This window comes from Lepidochelys kempii, chromosome 13, assembly GCF_965140265.1.
Source record: "Lepidochelys kempii isolate rLepKem1 chromosome 13, rLepKem1.hap2, whole genome shotgun sequence".
NCBI lineage: Eukaryota > Metazoa > Chordata > Testudines > Cheloniidae > Lepidochelys > Lepidochelys kempii.
Genome location: NC_133268.1, coordinates 34,308,005 through 34,331,933, shown reverse-complemented (window position 1 = coordinate 34,331,933; position 23,929 = coordinate 34,308,005). Strand labels below are relative to the sequence as shown.

Here is a 23,929-nt window from a genome sequence, read left to right as displayed (position 1 = left end):
TGGCAATGAACACCAATTAAAAGGTTCATTATACTGCTGTGATTTGTTGCCATCAATAGTGAGGATTAACCTGCAATGGTGTGAACAATGGTTCTAGTAGTACATCTGAATCTACAGGAGGGGTTGTACTGGAAATTGGTACCCAAACTGCTCTCTCTCTCTTTCTTTGTCTCTGTCCATCTCTCTATCCCAGACACACCCATATTTATCTACTTATATTTGTGACCTTCCCATTGTGGGAGTCTCTGAAGGCTGGCAGCTGCTACAGCAACATGGGACGTTGTTATTGTCATGAGCGTTCTCGAAAGGTATGATGGATGGAGCCTCTGAGCTGGGATGAGGCCACAAGATGTAATTACCATGCAAATTCAGACTGTCAAGGCTTCTGAACTAGATAATGTCCTAGTTTCGCCTAGCAGGTCACATCGATCCCTATTACTATCCATCACTTTAATCAATTTTAAAGTTGTCAATTCCTCAGCTTCTCGCTTCTGATGGGGATCTGGAGTCAGGACACCTGGGTTCTAATGCTGGCTCTGGAAGAAGAGTGAGGTCTAGTGAGCTGGGGCTGGGAAAGAGGATTCCTGGGTTCTATCTCCAGTGTTACGGCTGTCTGTGGAATGAGGTCTCAGCTTGAAGCTATAATAGTGCTGACAAGCCCAGGGACATGCACCTCACTTCCTGGGGAAGGTTTGGTAAAAATCCTCACCAATTTGTATAGGTGACCACAGACCCAAACCCTTGGATCTGAGAACAATGAAAAAGCATTCAGTTTTCTTACAAGAAGACTTTTAATAGAAGTAAAGGAATCACCTCTGTAAAATCAGGATGGTAGATACCTTACAGGGTAATTAGATTCAAAACATAGAGAATCCCTCTAAGCAAAACCTTAAGTTACAAAAAAGACACACAGACAGGAATAGTCATTGTATTCAGCACAGTTCTTTTCTCAGCCATTTAAAGAAATCATAATCTAACACATACCTAGCTAGATTACTTACTAAAAGTTCTAAGACTCCATTCCTGTTCTATCCCCAGCAAAAGCAGCATACAGACAGACCCAGGCCCTTTGTTTCTCTCCCTCCTCCCAGCTTTTGAAAGTATCTTGTCTCCTCACTGGTCATTTTGGTCAGGTGCCAGCGAGGTGACCTTTAGCTTCTTAACCCTTTACAGGTTAATGCCAAAGTTTCATGCCCCAGAGAGCTTCTGCTTTGACAGACCATCAGATTCACATGTGGGGAAGGAGCAGTTTGCACATTTTCTCTTTGCAACTAAGCGCAAGTGAGTTCCCTAGTCTATGCCATGGGCTGGGAAGCTGAACATATCCTGAAATCCTTTGCCTTTGAAGAGGAGAGCCACAAGAACAATTATGCTGTGAGGCTGGCTAAGTTTGATGAGCAATTTATACCATGGTGTAATGTGGTTTATGACCGAGTGTGTTTTTACCAGCATGTCCATATGTCTCGGGGGGCCTATAGAATCTTGTATAAGAGGCTTGTACGGCATGGCAGAAACCTGTGATTATGAAGACAAAAAGGAAGAGCACAATAGAGACAGAGTAGAGATTGGCATTTTAGACGAGAGCTGTCAGAGACACTGCAAAATAAGTGGGATCGAACCCTTCATGCAGCAATAGAAATAGCAAAACAAGCGGAGATGATAAAAATCAAAACAGAGACAAGTGGCTGCCAAGAAGAAACACAGAGGAAGTGACTTACAACAGAGTCACGCTAGGGGATATAGCACACCTGCAAAAACCAATTGCAATAAATCCCCAAAGGCAATGTGGGGCAAGCCCCAGGCAAAAGAGAGCATTTTGTCAGTTAGATGCACAAGACGTGGGAAAGATCATGGTTCAAGAGGTGATTGCCCAGCTAAAGGAGCCAAATGTAGTAAATTAACAAAAGTAGAACATTTTTCCACTTTCTGCCAGACTAAAGCAGGACAGAGAGTAACCACTGAGAGTCACGAGACATTTTTTCTGAGATCAATCCTGTGTAATAAGACAGAGTCAGGCTGGAGGGAGGAATAGAATATTTTTGGAAAGACTGTTAATTTTAAACTAGATTTGGGGGCAGGTGTAACAAGTCACACGGGAAGGAACTTACAACCACCTTCAATCCCTCTCGGAGCTGAAACCAGCCAGATACTGTGTGAAGTTGCCTCAGAAATTTGGTGAGTTGCTTTGCTTTAAGTTCAATGCTATCACTGAAGCACTGTTTTAAGATCATGCCCGGTAAACAAGAGACGTCTGGGGCTGGAAATCAATGGATCAGAATTGGTGTATCGGAAATTAGGCCTAACTGGTGACCAAAATAATGAGGGGAGGGGTTATTCCACCCATCACTGTCTTTTGGGGTCCTTTAAAAAGGGCAAGTTTGGGAGAAAAATTGACAGAGGAGAGGAAGTGAATGTAACAATCGCTGATGGAACGAAGGGGAAGGAATGAGCTTTACCATCATGGCTGCCGCCCTGCCATTTCCTGGGAGCACAGGATCCAGCATGACACCCCTGAGCCTCTTTCATCCGAATCCCAAGAGACGTCCTGACCAGAGACAGGGACCCAGCTGACATGGCCACCTCCATGTTCCAGCTAAAACCCAACCACCACATGGGATAGGAGACTTCATCTCCACCCCTGCCCCCCATGTATCACTTTCCTTCCCCACCTTATTTCCCCCCCTCTTTTCTACCTATCCTTTTTCCTTGTGTCTAATAAGACTGGATATTTCACAATAGTGCTGTAAATCAGATACCAAAGAGGCAGTTAAAAGCAATGCCCTCAACACCCCAAGCGAGTACAAGTTGCCAGGTCTCAGAGCAGCAGGTAAAATCGTGGGCCAGGCCCGTGTTTCTCCAGCTCTGAGGCTGCGAGGGAGAGTCACACCATAGAATCATAGAATATCAGGGTTGGAAGGGACCTCAGGAGGTCATCTAGTCCAACCCCCTGCTCAAAGCAGGACCAATCCCCAACTAAATCATCCCAGCCAGGGCTTTGTCAAGCCTCGCCTTAAAAATATCTAAGGAAGGAGATTCCACCACCTGCCTAGGTAACGCATTACGGTGTTTCACCACCCTCCTTGTGAAAAAGTTTTTCCTAATATCCAACCTAAACCTACCCCACTGCAACTTGAGACCATTACTCCTTGTTCTGTCATCAGCTACCACTGAGAACAGTCCAGAGCCATCCTCTTTGGAACCCCCTTTCAGGTAGTTGAAAGCAGCTATCAAATCCCCCCTCATTCTTCTCTTCCGCAGACTAAACAATCCCAGTTCCCTCAGCCTCTCCTTATAAGTCATGTGTTCCAGTCCCCTAATCATTTTTGTTGCCCTCCGCTGGATGTTTTCCAATTTTTCCACATCCTTCTTGTAGTGTGGAGCCCAAAACTGGACACAGTACTCCAGATGAGGCCTCACCAATCTTGAATAGAGGGGAAGAATCACGTCCCTCGATCTGCTGGCAATGCCCCTACTTATACATCCCAAAATGCCATTGGCCTTCTTGGCAACAAGGGCACACTGCTGACTCATATCCAGCTTCTCGTCCACTGTAACCCCTAGGTCTTTTTCTGCAGAACTGCTGCCTAGCCATTCGGTCCCTAATCTGTAGCGGTGCATGGGGTTCTTCCGTCCTAAGTGCAGAACTCTGCACTTGTCCTTGTTGAACCTCATCAGATTTCTTTTGGCCCAACCCTCTAATTTGTCTAGGTCCGTCTGTATCCTATCCCTACCCTCCAGCGTATCTACCTCTCCTCCCAGTTTAGAGTCATCTGCAAACTTGCTGAGGGTGCAATCCACACCATCCTCCAGATGATTAATGAAGATATTGAACAAAACCGACCCCAGGACCGACCCTTGGGGCACTCCACTTGATACCGGCTGCCAACTAGACATGGAGTCATTGATCACTACCCGTTGAGGCCGACAATCTAGCCAACTTTCTATCCACCTTATAGTCCATTCATCCAGCCCATACTTCTTTAACTTGCTGGCAAGAATACTGTGGGAGACCGTGTCAAAAGCGTTGCTAAAGTCAAGGAACAACACGTCCACCACTTTCCCCTCATTCACAGAGCCAGTTATCTCGTCATAGAAGGCAATTAGATTAGTCAGGCATGACTTGCCCTTGGTGAATCCATGCTGACTGTTCCTGATCACTTTCCTCTCCTCTAAGTGCTTCAGAATTGATTCCTTGAGGACCTGCTCCATAATTTTTCAGGGGCCGAGGTGAGGCTGACTGGCCTGTAGTTTCCAGGATCCTTCTTCTTCCCTTTTTTAAAGATGGGCACTACATTAGCCTTTTTCCAGTCGTCCGGGACTTCCCCCAGTCGCCATGAGTTTTCAAAGATAATGGCCAATGACTCTGCAATCACATCCGCCAACTCCTTTAGCACTCTCGGATGCAGTGCATCCGGCCCCATGGGCTTGTGCTTCTCCAGCTTTCCTAATAGTCTCGAACCACTTCTTTCTCTGCAGGGGGCTGGTCACCTCCTCCCCATGCTGTGCTGCCCAGTACAGCAGTCTGGGAGCTGACCTTGTTCGTGAAGACAGAGGCAAAAAAAACCACTGAGTACATTATCTTTTTCCACATCCTCTGTCACTAGGTTGCCTCCCTCATTCAGTAAGGGGCCCACACTTTCCTTGACGTTCTTCTTCTTGCTAACAAACCTGAAGAAACCCTTCTTCTTACTCTTAACATCTCTTGCTAGCTGCAACTGCAGGTGTGATTTGGCCTTCTTGATTTCACTCCTGCATCCCCGAGCAATATTTTTATACTCTTCCCTGGTTATTTGTCCAATCTTCCATTTCTTGTAAGCTTCTTTTTTGGTTCAAGATCAGCAAGGATTTCACTGTTAAGCCAAGCTGGTCGCCTGCCATATTTACTATTCTTTCTACACATTGGGATGGTTTGTCCCTGTAACCTCAATAAGGATTCTTTAAAATACAGCCAGCTCTCCTGGACTCCTTTCCCCCTCATGTTATTCTCCCAGGGGATCCTGCCCATCAGTTCCATGAGGGAGTCAAAGTCTGCTTTTCTGAAGTCCAGGGTCCGTATTCTGCTGCTCTCCTTTCTTCCCTGTGTCAGGATCCTGAATTCGACCATCTCATGGTCACTGCCTCCCAGGTTCCCATCCACTTTAGCTTCCCCTACTAATTCTTCCCGGTTTGTGAGCAGCAGGTCAAGAAGAGCTCTGCCCCTAGGTGGTTCCTCCAGCACTTGCACCAGGAAATTGTCCCCTACCCTTTCCAAAAACTTTCCAAAAACCAGAGACAGAAGCTGCATTTTCTCTCTTTGCCGTTCTTGTCTTTCCCCTCTCGTGTGTGTCTGTGGTATTTTGTCTTCTAGGAAAGAGGATCGGACTTCAACAAAATTGACAGCTCCAGCCCATCTCAACTAATTTCTTTTCTTTGCCCCAGAAGCTCAGTATTGCCATTTTAAATACCATTTCTGAAACTGTCACACAGGGAGGAGAGGTTCCTTTTAAAACTTCTCCCCAGCTACAGGGAAAGGGAATAAGGGACGTAGTTAAAATAAAAGCCTTAATGCTTTACCTTTCAAAGGTCTGAGCTGTTTGTCCTTCCTTTCTGTACCTTCAGTGAAAGGGGGAAAGGACTGTTAATGGTGTGTTTGCCATGGGACTGAGCAAGCTGATGACTCTGGATACCAAACCCCAAACCTTATTTAACACTGCTTGTTCTTCGGCAGTGACAAGGTCACACTAACACCATTGATTCTCTGGGGCCATATATTCCATCTCAATGACTGCCACAGAGCCCAGGGCTGGGATAGCAGGGGCTGTGGTCGGGCCTGGGGGGCACCAGAAGAGCAGTGAGTTTCTAGGCTAGGACTGGATTAGCAAGGGCCAGTGGATCAGGGTGTGTCTGCTCAGCAAATGAAGGTGTGATTGTAGCATGGGTGGGCATTCCTACGCTAGCTTTAATCTAGCTAGCATGGATAGCAATAGCAGAGAGGACACATTGACCTGGACTACAGCACTGGCTGGCAACCAGGGTAGGTGCCCAAAGTCCCTGGTGGGCTGGTACCAGAGCACCTAGTCCACAATGACGTCTGTACCACTTGATATTGTTACCCACAGTAGCTAGATTAAAGCTGGCAGGGACACACCTACCCATGAATCATAGAATCATAGAATATCAGGGTTGGAAGGGACCCCAGAAGGTCATCTAGTCCAACCCCCTGCTCAAAGGAGGACCAATTCCCAGTTAAATCATCCCAGCCAGGGCTTTGTCAAGCTTGACCTTAAAAACCTCTAAGGAAGGAGATTCTACCACCTCCCTAGGTAACGCATTCCAGTGTTTCACCACCCTCTTAGTGAAAAAGTTTTTCCTAATATCCAATCTAAAACTCCCCCACTGCAACTTGAGACCATTACTCCTCGTTCTGTCATCTGCTACCATTGAGAACAGTCTAGAGCCATCCTCTTTGGAACCCCCTTTCAGGTAGTTGAAAGCAGCTATCAAATCCCCCCTCATTCTTCTCTTCTGCAGGCTAAACAATCCCAGCTCCCTCAGCCTCTCCTCATAAGTCATGTGTTCCAGTCCCCTAATCATTTTTGTTGCCCTTCGCTGGACTCTCTCCAATTTATACACATCCTTCTTGAAGTGTGGGGCCCAAAAATGGACACAGTACTCCACATGAGGCCTCACCAATGTCGAATAGAGGGGAACGATCACGTCCCTCGATCTGCTCGCTATGCCCCTACTTATACATCCCAAAATGCCATTGGCCTTCTTGGCAACAAGGGCACACTGCTGACTCATATCCAGCTTCTCGTCCACTGTCACCCCTAGGTCCTTTTCCGCAGAACTGCTGCCTAGCCATTCGGTCCCTAGTCTGTAGCTGTGCATTGGGTTCTTCCGTCCTAAGTGCAGGACCCTGCACTTATCCTTATTGAACCTCATCAGATTTCTTTTGGCCCAATCCTCCAATTTGTCTAGGTCTTTCTGTATTCTATCCCTCCCCTCCAGCGTATCTACCACTCCTCCCAGTTTAGTATCATCCGCAAATTTGCTGAGAGTGCAATCCACACCATCCTCCAGATCATTTATGAAGATATTGAACAAAACTGGCCCCAGGACGGACCCTTGGGGCACTCCACTTGATACCGGCTGCCAACTAGATATGGAGCCATTGATCACTACCCGTTGAGCCCGACAATCTAGCCAGCTTTCTACCCACCTTGTAGTGCATTCATCCAGCCCATACTTCCTTAACTTGCTGACAAGAATACTGTGGGAGACCGTGTCAAAAGCTTTGCTAAAGTCAAGAAACAATACATCCACTGCTTTCCCTTCATCCACAGAACCAGTCATCTCATCATAAAAGGCAATTAGATTAGTCAGGCATGATCTTCCCTTGGTGAATCCATGCTGGCTGTTCCTGATCACTTTCCTCTCATGCAAGTGCTTCAGGATTGATTCTTTGAGGACCTGCTCCATGATTTTTCCAGGGACTGAAGTGAGGCTGACTGGCCTGTAGTTCCCAGGATCCTCCTCCTTCCCTTTTTTAAAGATTGGCACTACATTAGCCTTTTTCCAGTCATCCGGGACTTCCCCGGTTCGCCACGAGTTGTCTAAGATAATGGCCAATGGCTCTGCAATCACAGCCGCCAATTCCTTCAGCACTCTCGGATGCAACTCGTCCGGCCCCATGGACTTGTGCACGTCCAGCTTTTCTAAATAGTCCCTAACCACCTCTATTTCCACAGAGGGCTGGCCATCTCTTCCCCATTTTGTGATGCCCAGCGCAGCAGTCTGGGAGCTGACCTTGTTAGTGAAAACAGAGGCAAAAGAAAGCATTGAGTACATTAGCTTTTTCCACATCCTCTGTCACTAGGTTGCCTTCCTCATTCAGTAAGGGGCCCACACATTCCTTGGCTTTCTTCTTGTTGCCAACATACCTGAAGAAACCCTTCTTGTTACTCTTGACATCTCTGGCTAGCTGCAGCTCCAGGTGCGATTTGGCCCTCCTGATAACATTCCTACATGCCCGAGCAATATTTTTATACTCTTCCCTGGTCATATGTCCAACCTTCCACTTCTTGTAAGCTTCTTTTTTATGTTTAAGATCTGCTAGGATTTCACCATTAAGCCAAGCTGGTCGCCTGCCATATTTACTATTCTTTCGACTCATCAGGATGGTTTGTCCCTGTAACCTCAACAGGGATTCCTTGAAATACAGCCAGCTCTCCTGGACTCCTTTCCCCTTCATGTTAGTCCCCCAGGGGATCCTGGCCATCCGTTCCCTGAGGGAGTCGAAGTCTGCTTTCCTGAAGTCCAGGGTCCGTATCGTGCTGCTTACCTTTCTTCCCTGCGTCAGGATCCTGAACTCAACCAACTCATGGTCACTGCCTCCCAGATTCCCATCCACTTTTGCTTCCCCCACTAATTCTACCCGGTTTGTGAGCAGCAGGTCAAGAAAAGCGCCCCCCCAGTTGGCTCCTCTAGCACTTGCGCCAGGAAATTGTCCCCTACGCTTTCCAAAAACTTCCTGGATTGTCTATGCACCGCTGTATTGCTCTCCCAGCAGATATCAGGAAAATTAAAGTCACCCATGAGAATCAGGGCATGCGATCTAGTAGCTTCCGTGAGCTGCCGGAAGAAAGCCTCATCTACCTCATCCCCCTGGTCTGGTGGTCTACAGCAGACTCCCACCACTACATCACTCTTGTTGCTCACACTTCTAAACTTAATCCAGAGACACTCAGGTTTTTCTGCAGTTTCGTACCGGAGCTCTGAGCAGTCATACTGCTACAGGTACTACATGCTACAGCTGCACCTTCCCTTGCTGGGTAGAAACACCTCGAGCCCACGTCTCTAGCGGGACTTGTGCTGTTTGTTCCTCACCCACCCATGGCCTGCTGGTCCACTGCTTTTAATTACCAAATATCAGGAAATGATGCTGACCCAATTATTTACTAGGTTTCCCTTCCTCCTCTTCCTCCTCCATATCTGGCTGGGCTCTATATAACACACTCCAAGGTGGGCAGGAGGATCAGGTTGAGGTTTGGCTCCGCAGTTTCTAGGATCCATTGCTCTGAGAACAGTGAAGCAACAAGGACTTGGGTAAGCTGCAGGAGTTTCCCCCAGCGGGGAGAGAGGAGAGAACACTATTACATAGGGTTGCAAATACAGGGTTTGTTTCTTGGAGGACGCAAGTTCTAGTGGTTAGAGCAGAGGGCCTGGGAGTCAGGACTCCTGGGTTCACTCTCCACCGCTGGGTGGGGAACAGTGGGTTAGAGGAGGTGGGGGCTGATGTCAGTTGGGGTCTGTGCAGCACCTGGCACAAAGGCAGGAGGCCCATCTTGATCACAGCCTGAGACTCTGGACACCTGGGCTCTAACCTGGCTGTGGGAGGGGAATGGGGAGCAGTGGGTTAGAGGAGCAGGCCCCGATCTCGGTGGGGGCCAGGGCAGCACCTGGCACAATGGAGCCCCTGATGTGCCATGTTCTGAGAAGCCCCCAGCACAATGGGGCTGGGACAATGGGATGGACTCTGGGCAGAGTGGGGTGGGCCGGGATATCAGGAGGGGTGAGGATTTTGGGCAGAGTGGGGTGGGAGGGGATGAGGTTGGGCCCAGGCGTTCCATGGTGGAGGCAGATCCCCACCCTGCACTGCCTCCCTATTGCAGGTCGATCCAGCAACAGACACGGCCATGACCGTGAGAAGGCCCCACCTACGGCTATTGCTGCCCCTCATCCTGCTTGCCACCTGCCTGGCTCTGGCCAGAGGGCAATCATGGACCCGTCTGAAAAACAGATTCAGAGAACACCATGTGGATTTCCCAGAAAGGCCAGCTGACTTCCCTGACAACTACTGCGAGATGATGATGTTTAAACGGGGAGTGTATGGGACGTTCATCCACACCTTCATTCATGCGCCCACGCGATCTCTCAAGGGTGTCTGCTCTGTGGGCGGAATACACGTCTCAACTGGCCTACACAGGAGCATTTTTCACTTCACTGTCACCACTAGCAAATATGACCTGCAGATCGGCTCTTACACTGAGAAAAAGTATTCCTGGAACATTGTTATTGGCTGCTGGAGTCGGCTCCCTGTGCTCTATGTGGAGTAGATGTAGGGCCTGTTACTTCCTCTAACCCTGCTCTGTTCCTCCCACACGGGCCACAGCACCCGGCTCCTCATCCTCCTCTGAGCACTGGTCAGATTGTTTAGGTGTTTCCACCCCTCATCCTCAGCTCCCCCTAGTGCCCATTATAGACTATAGCCGCCCCTTCCCACCCACACCCTCTGCTGCCCCCTGGTGCCCATTATACCGTATAACCGCCCCTGCCCACCCTTCCCCGCCCCTAGTGCTCATTATACAGTAGAGCTGCCACTTCCTACGCTCACCCTCTGCTGCTTCCAGTGCCAGTTTTTCAGTATTGTCACTCCTTCCCCATGTTGTATTGGTCTTCTGCCAAATAGTGGCTGTCTAAAAACCTTTCCTTTGATTGAGAAATATCCATCAATTTCACTCTTCTTGTATTGTGTATTGAGTCTGATAATGGACTATCCTCATTCATCACAATTAACTGTAATTTCTCGTTGCTCTCCTCATTGTTTTTTCAAGATTTGCGCACTGCTTGCTTGTCTCTGTGCTCCCCAATCTGCATAAAACCTGATAGCTGCAAAGCAATCACTGTGTTGTGTGAGATTGGGGATGGCAAAAACATAAGCCACTGAAGACGTAATGAATGTGCTGGAAATGTTTTGTGGTTTTCCAGAGAGGTTCTTTGTACTTTCAAGCCAAATCTCAACATTTTCCCTAGTGCTGGGAATACAGCCCATGAGTCCTGACTGCTACCGATGACCCTGCTGTAACCCACTAGACCCCACTCCCCTTCAAGAGCTGGGAAAAGAACCCAGGAGTCCTGAGTCTTCATCTGCCCTATGACAGGATCTCCCTCCCCTCCCAGGGCCAGGGTTAGAAACCAGGAGTATTGATTCCCCATGCCCCACCCCTTTCCTTTAGCCCAATAGACCCAACTCCCCTCCCAAAATGGAACCAACACACTAGATATAAACTTTTGTGCCTCAGGGCATGAGCCAGTCACTAACCAAGAAAGGTCAGGAAGAAACTGCACCTTTCAGCAAGTTTGTCCATTATTCCTTTCTTGGAGGCACTCCTTCCTTTTGAGCAACTGGGATGGGCTAGAGCCAGTGGCTGAGCTGGCGGGGCCCTCACCTGTGTCACCTCCAAAATCTTTGCTAATGGCTGAGTTAGTCCAGCTGGCAGCTGTTGATTCCCCCACCAGAGGGAAAGAATTAAATTGAGTCACTGGCAGAACAGCTCCCTTCTGGGGTTTGAGCCATTGACCCTATACATGCCAAATGAGAAACCCACCCTCGGAACCACAGAGAAAAAAGTAGGGGCTTGTTCTCCAGGTAGGGCAGCTGAGCATTTTAAGGTGGATGCTGTAGGCTCTAGTTTTTTTAGGGCCATGGGTTCCAATCCCACCACTGCTGGTGTCCAACCGTGGATTGGAACTCCAAGAGTTCAGAATTGAGACACAAATCGGAGAGCAGGGAATCAAAAGCCAGTTTCTAAGAGTCAGGCCAAGTCAGGATAGCAGGAGGTCAGGACGAGAAAGCAGGAACAGCAGTCCATGGCAAGGGGAAGTCCAGTTGTACAGACAATTTTGAATTTCCTCTGCTCGCTTAAATAGGGACTGTCAAGGCTGATTCCACACTCTGGCACTTCGAGTGCAGAAGGTGGGGGCTCGCAAGGATTCTAAAAATTAATACTGGCCACTCCAGGCTGGTATTAAACTCCCAAGGTCACAGCTTCTCTCTGACCTTGGATGGATAGATGCTGCCACAACCCAAGTGCAACCTTCCCCCCTCCCCTTTTTAGAACCCAGGAAGGAACACTTAGGAATTCCTTCCTGTGGGGTACCCTCAAGCCCTTTCACCTCGCCCCCCACCTCCGGGGAAGATCTGAGAAAGAAAACAAAGGAAATCATCTGTTGCCACCAGCTAATTAAATGACGTGCACAAACCTCTTAGGACACCAAAAATCCAATACTATTCTTAAAAAAGGTAAATTTTATTAAAAACAAAAGAAAGAAAATACATCTGGAACTTAGGCTTTTGCTTGTTTTAAAACACCCACTTACAGGAAATTAAACATCAAGAATAATCTTCTTGAGGTCCAGCTTAAAGGTTACAAGCAAAACGAAAGCATTTGGGGTTAGCACAGAGGAGTCCACAAGCCAATAAGAAATAAACAGGGATAAACCTAAACGCGTCTTTCTAGACATTTTCTGATCTACTTACATATCTGGAGTTTCAAATGAGGAGTTTTAGGTATGATCTGATGATTTCCATACCTGACAAAAAGCTTTTTACAGCATAGTGTCATAGTGTTCCCCCCTGTCTCTGCTCTGTCCCCTCTTTCTGGAGAACAACCACAGACAGACAAAGGGAATTTTTTTTCCTAATTTTAAAAAGTTCTAGCCCTCCCATTCGCTCTTTTGGTCAGGTGCCCACTCCCTTCCCTTTACCCATGCATGCAGTCAGATTTTTTAACTCTTTACAGGCAAAGCAAGTTGAGAACAGCTATCAAGAGGAATTCAATAGCTAACTGGCTGGGTGGGTGTCCACAAAAGGGAGCTACCTCCCTTCTCATTTATCACAGGGACTGTGGCCCTATCAGGAGCCTTGGATCTCTCCCAATCATAGCCTAAGCGCATTTGGACTTCATGGGCCCCAGTCCCAGCTGCTGTCTATGAGCTGACGGGTGGAGAATAGGAGAGCGATAGCTCACAGAACCCCACCCACAGACTCAGGTTTGAAACCCACGGGGCCTGACGGCATCCCTTCCCTAGGGGATGACCTCTGGGCACCATAGGTTTGGGGCGGTTCCTCTAGAAGGCTTCTATTAGGGTGGGTATGTGAATAGTTCTCCTGGCTCCCACATATGCTCCTCAGGGCCAAAGCCTTCCCAGTCAATTAGGTAAAAAAGTGTACACTACCGGCCCTTAACATCCAAGATCTCATGGATGACATATTCCTCGTGGCCTTATATGTGCACTGGTGGGGGAGGCAGCTGGGTCCTGGGTAGAAACAAATTCTCAGTATAAGGTTTCAGGAGGCTTATATGGAATACCAGGTGGGTCTTGAGAGATCAGGGTAGGTGTAATTCAACTGTGACCCGGCTAACTTGGCAATGGATTCACTAAGGAACTGGAAGTCCAATTTACATGAGGGTCTGTTTGTGTGGAGATGCTCCGTTGAGAGCCACGTTTTTTGCCCCACTGAATAGGTTGGGACTGAATGACAATATTGGCCTGCATGTCACTTGTAATTGGCTTTTTCTTTTTCTAGGTGGCCTCTTACTTCTCCCTTGATTTACTGAATTCTCAGCACCAAGTCTGAGGTGGCCGGCTTAGGCATGGTCATGGGTAGCTTAGGTGGAATCAGGGGTGGTACTCAAAGTTGGCAAAGATGGGGCTTCTTCCCATGGAAGTGTAGTAGTTATCGTACGCAACCTCTGTGTAGGGCAATAGTGAGGAGCAATCATCTCAATGGTGGTCAGTATAACATCGTAGGTGTTGCTCTGAAATGTGGTTGACCTTTTCTGTCTGCCTGCTGGATTGAGGGTGAGTGGAGGAAAAGTGAGACGGGAACCCCAGAAGATGTAGGAAAACTATCGACAGAGGATGTAATTGCAAAGTAACTATGATTGTTCACACAGCACTATCATCCTGAACTACCCACAAGCAAATGGAGGGGCTGAGAGGGCTGGACTTACAGACAGCCAAGAAAATATTGAAGCAGGAAGATCCATCCCTGCTCTTCCGAGCTACGGATTGACACTCTGAGTAGCTACTGGTTACAGCCCAGCCTCACCCATAATGGGAAGGCAACTCAGGACGCCTGTTCTAGCCCTGGGAAAGAATCTACCCCCAAAAGGGACCATGTCTGTGTCAAACTGGATGAAGAAAAGGATGGAGAACTCCAGGTGTTACAAAAGAGAAGAATCCATTGCCCAGATCATTCACTATTGAGACAGAGCGTGTGGAGTTCAGCAGAAACCATTGACAGCTTCTATTTGCTCCAGAGAATGAACCATGAACAGAGCAAACTCTGCAATTTACAGATGCAGTACGAGGAGACAACTGTTAGCCTATTCCCCACCAGCCAGAGGCAGTCATTGCAAATAAAAGACAGCTTAGTCATTGTTTATTGCTCGTTCTGGCCAGATAGTTTAAAAAAACCTGCAGGATTTAGGGCTGAGTAATAGACAGATGTGTGTTGAGAGTTAATATTAGTTTGGAAAAAAATATTTTCTACATTTAAAATTGTTAAAATGCAGAAAAGGAAAGAGTAATGTTTTGTCACTAGGTGGCACTGGGCGAAGAATATGGCAGCACATCTTTACCAAATGGTGGAGACATTTCTTTTTGCAATAAAGTTGTGCCTTCTGTTTTGCCTCTGTCTCTGTGTGACTAACCTGACAGACTCCTTCCCTGAGGTGGGGGCTGGGAGGAAGAACTCTTTACCCCTGCCAGAGTCTCCTGCCTGAGTCAAGAGGAGAAAGGACATGCAGTACCATATAAAAACTTTCTGGGACATCCCTGCCTTGTTAAGGTGAGCTGTTCTCTTATTTAATGTTATTACCTCTTAACCCCAATAACCTCTCAATGGTTATATCCTAAAAAAGAAGAGAGATCTGATTTTTGAATCTGGAATTATATTTCCCTGTGTGGTCTGAAGAGCTTTCCCCAAACTACCATCTGGCCCACAGCACTGAAAAGGTTGGACCACTCTTATTCATCTTATCTATTGCAATTCATCCCTCTCTTCCTGCCTATCTTCAAATCGTTCTCCCACCACACAAATAGGTACCTGAGTCTGTATTACTGTATCTCTTCATCTATTCAGGTAGCTGTACATAGGTCACCTATATTGTGATTGGCTAATGTCCAACAGAGATGAACATAAGAGAAAAGAAGTTGCCAAACCGGAATGGACCATAGGTCCATCTAACATAGGAACACACCGTGCCCGGGTGCAACTATGTTGTAGTAGCCAGGCAAGGTACTAACAAACTTCAATGGGACTTTATTTTTTTAAAGTGGAAACCTCTTTTTCAAGCTGCTGCTGCACCCTCAGTAGCTCTCCCTCAGCCTCTTCAACCCCTCTCCCTCCTTCCTTTTTCCTGTCCTTTCAGACTCCCAGCAGCCAATTAATTCTAATAATTACAAGCAACATCTAAACACCACAAACTACTTTTTTTCACTAAGAGGGTGGTGAAACACTGGAATGCGTTACCTAGGGAGGTGGTAGAATCTCCTTCCTTAGAGGTTTTTAAGGTCAGGCTTGACAAAGCCCTGGCTGGGATGATTTAACTGGGAATTGGTCCTGCTTTGAGCAGGGGGTTGGCCTAGATGACCTTCTGGGGTCCCTTCCAACCCTGATATTCTATGATTCTATGATCCTATGATACTTCACAGGAAGCAGCAGGAGCTCACCAGGAGGTTCTGCCCATCGAGTAGTTTATCCCTAAATCCCATAACTCAGTGGTAAATCTAGGAGGAATTAGATCACTTCTGCATTATTTATTGTATTTAAAATCACTCAGGATGTTCTTATGAGCCATGTGTCAGGCCCTGCAGGCTGAAATCCAGGTCCATGGGGCCCTGGGAGTCACCACACACCAACCCGCCACCCTGCAACTCACAAAGAGCAGCTGGGACTGGGAGCCATGAACCACAATTGGGGCACAAGCCCCACCCCTATGCTCTAATTGGGTGACATTCAAGGCTCCTGACTGGGCCACAGCCCCTGTGTAAACAAGAGGAGGAATCAAGAAATTGTCCATACAAGTTGGTTTGGTCTTGCCATGGACCTTGGATCCTGCCTGGGATCCTGACTTGGCTGGATTCTTGGTTGGTCATTTCTGTTTCTGATTTGTCTCTTGAATCTGATCTCCTGGCATTCCTACCTGGTCTGATTCCTGGTAACTGGACCCTTGGCCCATGCCTCTGAGAGAAGGCTTCCTATGTCCTGGCCCTGACACAGTGTAAATGTGAAAATGCTCCCCTAAACTAGGCTGAGCTCTCTCAGCCTCAGTAAGTCCCAGTGGTAGGGAGTTTCACTGGTTAACTGTGAGGCCAGAAACCCTGTGATAGTTTGCAGGGAGGAAGCAGGTGATCGTGATCAAGGGATGTCTGAGTGACCCGTCAGGAAGGTGGGAGAACACAGGGGAAGCACCAACTCCCAGGTTCATTGGTCTAGGGGTATGAATCTTACTGCCAGTTTGTGAGGTCCTGGGTTTAAACCCCCTGATGAATGCAGGGTTTTTTTTACAAAGAAGAACAATATTGCAAATTGCATTTAAGAAGAGGCTAGAGAGAGAGAGAGAGAGAGAGAGAGAGGATCAGAAGGTTTTGGGAAGAGGATCCCAGAGTCTGAACAATTTAGAAAGTCCTGGAAGGGATTCTAGTTTGGGGGTGTCAGTGAGCTGGCAGAGATGGAGTAAATTAGACAGTGAGGCATGCCAAGAGACAACAGGAGTTGGGGTTCATTAGCGAGTCATGCTTTATGGGGGACACCTTTCTCTCAAACTCTACATTCACCCCTCATCCCCTTCACACAATGGTCTGTGAGTGGCTAGTAGGTTTGGGAGTTGGCAGGGGTGGGACTGGAATCCGTGTCCCTAAAAACACTAAAGCCTACAGCATCCATCTTAAACTGCTCAGCTACCCTGCCAAGAACTCTCATCCCTACTTCTTTCTCTGTGGGCTTAGGGAAGGTTTTTCACCTTGTGTCTGGTCAATGGCTCAAACTTCAGAGAAGGCTAGTTTTAATAATGACACAGTTTACTTCTGTTCCTCTTGTCGAGGACCATGGGTGTACTAGCTGCAGTGACCCCACTGCTAGCAATGATTTTCAACAAGGCACAGACCAGCATCCATGCAGATCAGCCTCTGACACTAGCCCATCCCAGTTGATTCAGAGGGAGGAACCCCCCAAGAGGAATTATGGAAAAATTTGCTCAGAGGAAAAGTTTCTTTTTGACCTCCTTAGTTAGTGACAGGCTCCTGCCCTGAAGCATGAAGGTTTATATCTGTCGTGTCAGTTCTAATTTTGGGAGGGGAGAGGGGTCTAGTGTATTAGAGCAAGAAAGGCTGGGAGTCAGGACTCCTAGGTTCTGCCCCTGAGTCTGAGAGGGGAGTGGGGTCCATAAGGTTAGAACAGGGTAGATGGAGATTCAAAACTCCTGGGTTCTTTTCCCAGCTCTCGGAGGGAAGGGGAGTCTATGTGTTAGAGCAAACCAGAGGTACACATCAGGACTCCTGGGTTCTATTCCAAACCATGTGGCAAAGGTTGAGACTGGGCTTGAAAGCATGCAGAGCTTTACTGGAAAACCACAACACATTTCCAGCACATTCCTCGAGTGTTCAGTGGCTTATGTTCTTTCTATCCCCAATGTAACATAACAAGCCAGTTATTGCTTTGGAGGTGTCACATTTTATGGCATTTAGAGAGCACAGAGAATGGCAGAAAATGGTGAGGGGAATGTTCAAAAAGGATGAAGAGAATAACCACAAATAATAGTTAATTGTGATGAATGAGGCTTATCATAGAATCATAGGGCTGGAAGGGACCTCGAGAGGTCATCTAGTCCAGCCCCCTACACTCATGACAGGACTAAGTATTATCTAGACCATTCCTGAGAGGTGTTTGTCTAACCTGCTCTTTAAAATCTCTAATGACGGAATTTCGACAACCTCCCTAGGTAATTTATTCCAGTGCTTAACCACCCGGACAGTTAGGACGTTTCTCCTAAAGTCCAATCTAAACCTCCCTTCCTGCAATTTAAGTCCATTACTTCTTGTCCTCTCCTCAGAGGTTAAGAAGAACAATTTTCCTGCCTCCTCCTTGTGACAACCTTTTACATACTTGAAAACTGTTATAATCTCTTTTCCAGACTAAATAAACCCTTTTTTTCAATCTTCCCTCATAGGTCATGTTTTCTAGACCTTTAATCATTTTTGTTGCTCTTCTCTCTCTCCAATCATAGAATCATAGAATATCAGGGTTGGAAGGGACCCCTGAAGGTCATCTAGTCCAACCCCCTGCTCGAAGCAGGACCAATTCCCAGTTAAATCATCCCAGCCAGGGCTTTGTCAAGCCTGACCTTAAAAACCTCTAAGGAAGAAGATTCTACCACCTCTCTAGGTGGTCCCAATTTGTCCACATCCTTCCTGAAATGTGGTGCCCAGAACTGGACACAATACTCCAGTTGAGGCCTAATCAGCGCGGAGTAGAGCAGAAGAATTACTTCTTGTGTCTTGCTTACAACACTCCTGCTAATACATCCCAGAAGGATGTTCACTTTTTTTGCAACTGTTGATTCATATTTTGCTTGTGGTCCACTATGACCCCCAGATCCCTTTCCACAGTACTCCTTCCTAGGCAGTCATTTCCCATTTTCTATGTATGTAACTGATTGTTCCTTCCTAAGTGGAGTACTTTGCATTTTTTTCCTAATTGAATTTCATCCTATTTACTTCAGACCATTTCTCCAGTTTGTCCAGATCATTCTGAATTTTAATCCTATCCTCCAAAGCACTTGCAACCCCTCCCATCTTGGTATAATCCTCAAACTTTAGAAGTGTAGTCTGTATGCCATTATCTAAATAATCTATGAAGATATTGAACAGAACCAGACCCAGAACTGACCCCTGCGGGTCCCCACTCATTATACCCTTCCAGCAGGACTGTGAACCACAGATAACTACTCTCTGGGAACAGTTTTCCAACCAGTTTTGCACCCACCTTATAGTAGTTCCATTTCGGTTGCATTTCTGTAGTTTGTTTATGAGAAGGTCATGTGGGACAGTATCAAAAGCTTCACTAAAGTCAAGATATACCACATCTACTACTTCCCCCCATCAACAAGGCATGTTACACATTATCCATTATCAGATTGCATACACAATACCAGAAAGGTGAAATTAGTGGATATTTCTCCAAAAACTGGTTTTTAGATGGCTGCTATGTGGCAGCAGAGAGTACAAGATGGGGAAGAGGCACCTATACTCTATAAGGGGCACTAGGGGCAGCAGAGGGTGGGGGTGGGGAAGGGGCGGCTATACTGTATCATGGGCACTAGGGGCAGCAGAGGGTGGGGGTGGGGAAGGGGCGGCTATACTGTATCATGGGCACTAGGGGCAGCAGAGGGTGGGGGTGGGGAAGGGGCCGCTATACTGCATATTGGGCACTAGGGGCAGCAGAGGGTGGGGGTGGGGAAGGGGCCGCTATACTGTATAATGGGCCCTGGGGCAGCAGAGGGTGGGGGTGGGGAAGGGGCGGCTATACTGTATAATGGGCCCTGGGGCAGGAGAGGTGGAGGCAGGGAAGGGGTGGCTATACTGTTACCCTCTCAATTTAGGGCACCCCGCCTATACTGTACCAAGGGCTCACGTCATGACCCAATCAATTTAAATCACCCCCACCCTTTGCCTTCCGAGTGCTCAGTGTGTACAGCACCTATCCTTACCCACGGGGTTTAGGAATAAACCTGGTCAATTTAAGTACTCGCCCTTTCCCTCAGGGCTCTACGGGTCTGCGGAAACTTTTCCCAGTGAAAGAACCTTACATAGTTTTGCTCTAAATATCTATTTATCAGCAACACACACAGAATACATATAACAAGCAAATCTCTTATGCTCACCACTCCCAATATACAGACAAATTTCACCCGATGGCCGGTCAGAATCCATTCATCTGGGGTTCCCGGCGATACCTCTGCATGTCACGGTCGTGCAGAGGGGTCAGAGTTCTAGCAGCTTGAGGTTAAACTGCAGTCCGGAAATGGTTCCCAAAGAGCATTGTTTTTCATTTACATTATATAGGTAAAACTAGCTACCTCCTTCAAATTTACTAAACCTATTACGTTATCCCACACTCCTAAATAACAATTTTTTAAACCAATTATATACTGGCACCTGTGTGTCTTCCTTCCTGCCCAAGTTCTTTACATATTTTCTTTCATGCCCAAATTGTAACTTCAATGTGACCCTCTCTTTGTCCAGATGGTCAGCATAAAATACTGGTCAGAGCTTATCTTACCATTTGTTGAGTCTCTTTTTGTGTCCTCCCTAATTTCCCAGCATCTTTACAACCTTATAGAATCATAGAAGATTAGGGTTGGAAGAGACCTCAGGAGGTCATCTAGTCCAACCCCCTGCTCAAAGCAGGACGAACAGCAAATAAATCATCCCAGCCAGGGCTTTGTCAAGCTGGGCCTTAAAAACCTGTAAGGACGGAGATTCCGCCACCTCCCTAGGTAACCCATTCCAGTGCTTCACCACCCTCCTAGTGAAATAGTGTTTCCTAATATCCAACCTAGACCTCCCGCACTGCAACTTGAGACCATTGCTCCTTGTTCTGTCATCTGACATCACTGAGAAATGCCAAGCCCCATCCTCTTTGGAACCCCCATCAGGTAGTTTAAGGCTGCTTTCAAATCCCCCCCCTCACTCTTCTCTTCTGCAGACTAAACAAGCCCTGTACCCTCAGCCTCGCCTCATGAGTCATATGCCCCAGCCCCCTGGTAATTGTTGTTGCCCTCCGCTGGACTCTCTTCAATTTGTCCACATCCTTTCTGTAGCGGGGGCCCAAAACTGGATGCAATACTCCAGATGTGGCCTCACCAGTGCCCAATAGAGGGGAATAATCACGTCTCTCGATCTGCTGGCAATGCTCCTACTAATACAGCCCAATATGCTGTTAGCCTCCTTGGCAGCAAGGGCACACTGCTGACTTATATCCAATTTCTCATCCACTGTAATCCCCAGGTCCTTTTCTGCAGAACTGCTGCTTAGCCAGTCGGTCCTAAGTGCAGGACTTTGAACTTGTCCTTGTTTGACCTCATCAGATTTCTTTTGGCCCAGTCCTCCAATTTGTCTAGGTCACTCTGGACCCTATCCCTACCCTCCAGCATATCTACCTCTCCCCCCAGTTTAGCATCATCCACAAACTTGCTGAGGGTGCAATCCATCCCATCGTCCAGATCATTAATGAAGATGTTGAACAAAACCGGCCCCAGGACTGACTCCTGGGGCACTCCGCTTGATACCAGCTGCCAACTAGACATGGAGCTATTGATCACTACCCGTTGAGCCTGACAATCTAGCCAGCTTTCTATCCATCTTCTAGTCCATTCATCCAATCCATAATTTTTTAACTTGCTGGCAAGAACACTGTGGGAGACTGTATCAACAGCTTTGCTAAAGTCAAGCTATATCATGTCCACTGCTTTCCCTATGTCCACAGAGCCAGTTATCTCGTCATAGAGCCTTGGTGGGTATAACTTTCGTTAGGGACATTCCTGAGGTGGGGTGTTTTATCAGTAGCACAACATTCTCTCTTTTTTTTTCAGTTTTATTGGTGAACTCCCTGAGTTCCACCCAAGGATGGTTTAATATGCGGGGGGGAGGCACGGGGGGGATGGGGGAAAGGGGTTGATCAGGTCTCAGGCCTGCAATTCCTCTCCATGATGACACTTTCACCAAAGCAGTCATCATTACCACAGGATACCCATGCTACATTACTAGGGTACACTTCCCAGCTATGGTCAGCAATAGTAACAGTTGATCTCGCATATTGGCCATCTGTACTTTCTGGATGGTTCTTCTCACCCACATCGCCAATATCACCATGCCTAAAAGCAAAGCCAATTGGATTTGAATTATCACCACAATGGGGTGAATCATTATATTAAAAGCTCCAGTCGCTGTCAGCGACCATCCCAGAAACGTTTCCCACCAAGAGCGATATCCAATTTCCGCAATAGTTTTTAAAACCTTAGATACTTGTAGATTGTTGTGCTGCACTTCAATGCGAATTTGTTTCTCAATGTGTTTTACGTATTGCTAATGATCAGCCAGCATAGGGTGAAATAGCCATTGTCTAATCAAACTCATATTCACACCGACGATAACAGTTCTTATGTAATTAAATACATGAACATTATACTGCAAATATTCTACAATCCAAAGGGGTACATAATATTAAAAATCAAAGCCCTTAATTTTACTAAAATTACAAAAACATCTATTAATTAAATATGTTATAAATACACTTCATTATATTCTACAATAATTTCTGGTCAGTGAGTTCTCACACATACACAGCTTTTGTCTGCGTAAATTATATACGATTTTTGTTCTGCAAACACATCAAACTTGCACCTTTGATTGCCCTTGGTTTTAGCATGAAAGCACTCATCCCTTATTTGTAAATTTTGGTCCTCACATATGTATCCTGAATCTTCGTAAGGGATACATCTATGGTTTTCCATCGTTCATATTCTTGGTATGGCCATCCACTGAATACATTACTAAATCTCTTGTTACCTGAATCCCTATAGTTAATATGGGGTATATATTGATGGTATGGCTAGGGTAGACAGTTATAACATACCCTTGAATAGCCATTTGATCCTTATAAAAGGTAAAATTTACTAATTTCCACCAGAACACCAATTTGTCTTTCTCCTTCAGTGACATTTTCCCATAGTATTTTTTGAAAATTTCTAATGGCAGTCTTCCTTGCATACCCTCTTGAATTACTTGAATAACCAATTGCTGGCTCATTTTTTGAGCTTGTGTACATGCCAGGGATGGGGCTATATTATCCTGTATTGCTTGTGTATTCTCTGTTAGTATCAACAAATCCTTTTCCTCTAGTTTATGCCATATTGCCATATGGGCAATATTTCAGATATAAGGCATTGTCCCATCCCAAATTTTGATAATAAGCCATAAATGGGCTTTTCCAATTTCCGGATTTCAGCGGTGGCATAACTTAATTTATTTGCCAACACTTCTATGTAAGTGGCATCTAGTAGCCCAACCCCAAGGCTGGTCCTGCCCCATGCAGATCCCAATATATATCTAGAGACCCTTTTCCTTGCTCATTTCTTAAGATACCATAACGTCAGAAAGCAGCCCACCCATTATGAACATATGGGGCACAGATGGGGATTTCCTTAGATACATTTAAACCTGCAAGACTCAAATTACTTTGTTTTAAGGAGCATATTGGACTTCAAGTTACAATGACTTCTTTTACATGATCCAATTTCACTACGTGAGGCCTGTCATAAATATAAAGGGAAGGTTAAACACCTTTAAAATCCCTCCTGGCCAGAGGAAAATTCCTTTCACCTGTAAAGGGTTAAGAAGCTAGGATAACCTCGCTGGCACCTGATCAAAATGACCAATGAGGAGACAAGATACTTTCAAAAGCTGGGGGGAGGGAGAAACAAAGACTCTCTCTGTCTGTGTGATGCTTTTGCTAGGGACAGAACAGGACTGGAGTCTTAGAATTTAGTAAATAATCTAGCTAGGTATGCATTAGGTTCTGATTTCTTTAAATGGCTGAGAAAAATAAGCTGTGCTGAATGGAATGTATATTCCTGTTTTTGTGTCTTTTTGTAACTTAAGGTTCTGCTTAGAGGTATTCTAAATGTTTTGAATGTAATTACCCTGTAAGGTATTTACCATCCTGATTTTACAGAGGTGATGCTTTTACTTTTTCTTCCATTAAAATTCTTCTTTTAAGAAACTGAATGCTTTTTTGTTGTTCTTAAGATCCAAGAGTTTAGGTCTGCGGTCACCTATGCAAATTGGTGAGGATTTTATCAAGCCTTCCCAGGAAAGGGAGGTGTAATGTTTGGGAGGATTTTGGGGGGAAAGACGTTTCCAAATGGACTCTTTCCTAATGATACCGGATAGACATTTGGTGGTGGCAGCGAAAGTCCAAGGGCAAAAGGTAAAATAAATAAAATACGATTTTTGTTCTGCAAACACATCAAACTTGCACCTTTGATTGCCCTTGGTTTTAGCATGAAAGCACTCATCCCTTATTTGTATCCCTTATTTG

General features: G+C 46.4%; 1 protein-coding gene across 1 annotated transcript; it reads left to right on the top strand.

Annotated features, from left to right (window-relative positions):
* Positions 1–9,677: 9,677 nt before the first annotated feature.
* LOC140897226 (ribonuclease-like) lies at positions 9,678–10,097 on the top strand. Its single transcript, XM_073309621.1, has one exon. The coding sequence runs from the start codon at positions 9,678–9,680 to the stop codon at positions 10,095–10,097; it is 420 nt and encodes a 139-aa protein (XP_073165722.1).
* Positions 10,098–23,929: the final 13,832 nt, after the last annotated feature.

What these genes read in the sequence shown, in the direction of transcription:
- LOC140897226 (XM_073309621.1), top strand. Translation starts at nt 9,678, where the DNA reads ATGACCGTGAGAAGGCCCCACCTACGGCTATTGCTGCCCCTCATCCTG.